Raw genomic sequence first — 3,477 nt, 5'->3', positions numbered from 1 at the left:
TGTAGAGGAGCAGGTGAGCGGGGGCCTGGGCGGGGGGCACGGGGGCACATGGGGCAGCCCTACCTTGTTCCTCATGGCCCGCAGCAGGTCACGCACTGAGGCCCCCTTGTAGGTGCGGAACTTCCTCAGGTCTGGGGAGAGCAGGAGAGATGCTGAGTGAGGAGGGATGTGTCTGGGGTCAGGGGCCCCCACACCCCAGCAGCACCGGGTGAGCACCACAGCTGGGGGCAAACCAGGGCACTGCTCTGCCCTCCCAAGGAAGGGCTGGCACGTTCGCTGACCTGGTGTTCCCAGTAGTGGGCATCAGACCCAGGATCCCCGTTCTCCACCCAATTCTGTGTGAGGGGCAGCGAGCCCAGCCCCGTGCTCACCTGTCTGCAGTGGGAGGGAGATGTGCATCCTCCAGTTAGTCCTCACCACCGAGCGGGCCCCTGCCTCCAGGGCTGAGATGACAGGCCCCTCGGCGGGCTCCTTCTCGATGCGGTCACTGACGTCCTGCATGACCAAGAGCAGAGGCTGGGGTGGTTATGGTGCTGGTCCCCACCCTGTACCAGGGCACAGAGCCAGCGCTGAGAGGGGCCAAGAGGCCTTGCCCCTAGCCCTAAACTCAGGGAACCCCAACCCCTTGCAAAAGTAGCTCAAAGTGATCACACTAACCCAAACACAACGGTTTCCAGCATTTGTTTTTCAGAACACACTTATATTTCCTGCCCGGTGGGATGGTGTGTGCTCACCTGGAAGAACTGCAGCTGTTTCTCCTGACTCCAGAAAAAGGGATGCATGAGGACCATGGAGGCTGAGGGGCGGTGCTGGGGCTCAGGGCTGATCATTGACACAATCAGGTCTCGTGCAACAAGCTTGTCTGGTAGGTGAAACAAAATGGAGATCTAACACCTCCAAGAAGGAGGTGCACACAGCACCTGAGGCTCTTCCACCATTTGGCTCAGGATTTCCCGTGGGATGTAGCTGAAGGGAAGGGTCTCACCGTGAACTTCCTCCTGCAGGCAGCTCAGCTGGTAGGAGCCCGACAAGATGTTGGCCTGTCGCCTCAGGCTGTCCCCAAATGGGTGCTGCCCTCCTGACACCACGTAGTAGAAGATGCAGCCAGCTGAGAAGATGTCCACAGCACAGGTCTGCAAAACACGGAGGGGGAAGCGTCTTCATTGTGCACTGCAGCAGCCCGCGGCGAGGCTGCTGCTGGCACGGGGCTGGCACAGCAGGGCTGCCCACTGACCGGGTTCTCCTTCGGGGCCTCCTGCAGCAGCTCGGGCGCGATCCAGCCCTCAGTGCCGGGGATGCCGGAGCGGAGGCTGAAGCTCTGTCGTCCCCCCTGAAGCTTCTTGCAGAGGCCAAAGTCGGAGATGACAGCTCGGATCAGCCCGTGGCGATTGGGAACAGAGATCAGGATGTTACAAGGCTTCAGGTCTCGATGGACTGGGGGAGAGAGTGGGCAGTGTCACCTGCCAGGGCTGGAGCAGAGCTGGGCTCTGCCTGCCCCGCGGCCCCAGCAGCTGCTGCCTGAGCCCCCGGCCCGGCTGAGGACGCGCGATCCCTCCTACCGATGCTGAGGGAGTGCAGGTGGGCCAGCCCCAGCATGGTCTGGCGCAGGACAGACACCGGGTCCAGGCTGTGGCGGTCGAAGCTGGGGCTTTCCACATACTGGAACCACACAGAGGGAAAAAGAGATGAACTTATTTGCCCCGATTTACCGGGGCAACCAAGGCAAGGTTTGTCAGCAGAGAGAATTCTCACTGGGCTCACAGAGGTGGAAGGAGAGCCTGTTTGGAGGCTGTTTGTGTGCCCAAGGCTTGCCATTTCCAGCTTTCCCAGTCAACATCTACTCCCTCTGTAGCAAACTGTCCTCGCTTCTGCCCTCAGACCTCCACAGCTTCAGCAACACACAGGCTGTATGGAGTGGTAGAAGGATGCTTGTTCTCCCCCTTGCCAAGTCTCTTCCCAGCACATGAACACCTGCCCCAACCAATGCTGAGGCTTGGAGCTGCCCTGTCTATCCTGAGACACAAATTGCTAGGAGAACAAGGGCAGGGGCTTGTCTGACACCACAGCAGTGCTCCCACTGGCTGCTCTGCCCCTTCAAAGCACCTCCTGGCCTGCCCCTGCCCAGCCTGGCCCCCGTTCCCTCTGGCTGCTGGAAGCAGGTTTGGAGCAGGGCTGTCCACCCATAGCCTGTCAAGAACTCCAAAGAGGGCTCCAAACCCAAGAGCTGCTGACTGCCAACCCTGCGCTTGGGGCACACACCGTGCTCTGCAGGAACAGCACAAAGCCCCTGGGGACCGACCCGCACACATGGGTATGGGGACATCCAGGGCTGATGGACACTCCCCAGCAGCAGCCCTGTGCAGCCAGCCCCACGTCCCCTGGTCCCCAGACTCACCTCCTGCAGGGTGGCAGAGCAGAGCTCGATGGCGATGTAGTGGAACTGCTTGTCCTTCTCGGTGCAGAAGTAGCGGACGACGTGCGGGTGCTCGTCTGACTCCCGGAGCAGCTGGACCTCCCGGTCCACCAGGTGGACACACTCGGGCAGCAGGCGCTTCACGGCCACGTTCCGGCCATCAAACTGTCCCCTGTGTGAGGAGACAATGGCAGTGACCAGGCACAGCCCACCCCAGCCAGAGCAGACCCTGGTGCTGCAGATCAGCAGCCTGGGCAGGCTCTGGCCAAAGCTGGAACCTTGTCCCTTGGGGCCCTCAGCATGGGTCACCTTGAAGTGACTCTCAAAGACTTGTCACAGCCACGGACAGGCAGAAATCTCTGCGGCGAGCTGGAAACTGGGGGAGCAGGCTCCCCAGGTGACAACATGTTCTCAAAAGCTCCCAAGCCACCCTTCTGCTGTCCCTGTGGCTCCCAGGGGAATGAGAGCAGAATGAGGACAGGGACCCGGGGTGCTACCCACCTGAAGACAAAGGTTCCTCCAGCTCCGTGGCCCAGCATGTCCTTAGGGTTAAAAGAAATTTTCCCAACTACAATCATGTCTGGTTCTGCATCTGCAGAGGAAGACAGCTGTCCTTCAACCTGTCCTACACAAAGGACATCCAGTTCTTTAACTGCCTGGCTGTTTCTGGGGCCCTACTACTATTGCAATAGCTTTTGTAGCCCCTGTTTATCCAGCAGCAGGTCCTGCATCTACATTCCCATCAGCTCCAGCCCTCTCATGTGCTAGTCACCCCTGCTCCTGACAACAACTGGGAGCAGAGAGCCCCTCACGCCTTGCCCATTCCCACTGCACACACCTTCAGCAGCCACTGGGACAGCTGGATCCAGGCTGACCATCCCGTTAGCCAGGTCCTGCGGGTGGTCTGAGGGGCTGGAGCTCTGTGGGAGCTGCGATGTGCTCCCCTGGCTCAGCCCCAGCATCCTGGGCTCTGCAGGGACACCCTCCCCGGAGACTCGGCCTGGCAGCAGCATCTCCTGCTGCTGTTGCAGGAGCTGGATCTGCTGCCCCAGCTGCTGTTGCTG

General features: G+C 60.5%; 1 protein-coding gene across 1 annotated transcript in view; it reads right to left on the bottom strand.

The window, feature by feature from the left end:
- The window catches only part of ERN2 (endoplasmic reticulum to nucleus signaling 2), a 13,360-nt gene that overhangs the window by 5,121 nt on the left and 4,762 nt on the right, over window positions 1-3,477 (bottom strand). Inside the window, exons 13-20 of the mRNA XM_010002590.1 lie at window positions 3,252-3,474; window positions 2,915-3,005; window positions 2,396-2,585; window positions 1,560-1,659; window positions 1,235-1,434; window positions 986-1,133; window positions 735-862; window positions 372-495 (exon numbers count right to left, since the gene is read on the bottom strand). Coding sequence (XP_010000892.1) covers window positions 372-495; window positions 735-862; window positions 986-1,133; window positions 1,235-1,434; window positions 1,560-1,659; window positions 2,396-2,585; window positions 2,915-3,005; window positions 3,252-3,474 — 1,204 coding nt within the window. The remainder of the gene's footprint in view (window positions 1-371; window positions 496-734; window positions 863-985; window positions 1,134-1,234; window positions 1,435-1,559; window positions 1,660-2,395; window positions 2,586-2,914; window positions 3,006-3,251; window positions 3,475-3,477) is intronic.

This window comes from Chaetura pelagica, unplaced genomic scaffold (assembly GCF_000747805.2).
Source record: "Chaetura pelagica isolate M959 unplaced genomic scaffold, ChaPel_1.0 scaffold438, whole genome shotgun sequence".
NCBI lineage: Eukaryota > Metazoa > Chordata > Aves > Apodiformes > Apodidae > Chaetura > Chaetura pelagica.
Note: the sequence above shows the minus strand (reverse complement) of the source record. Positions and strands in the feature narration are given on the sequence as shown.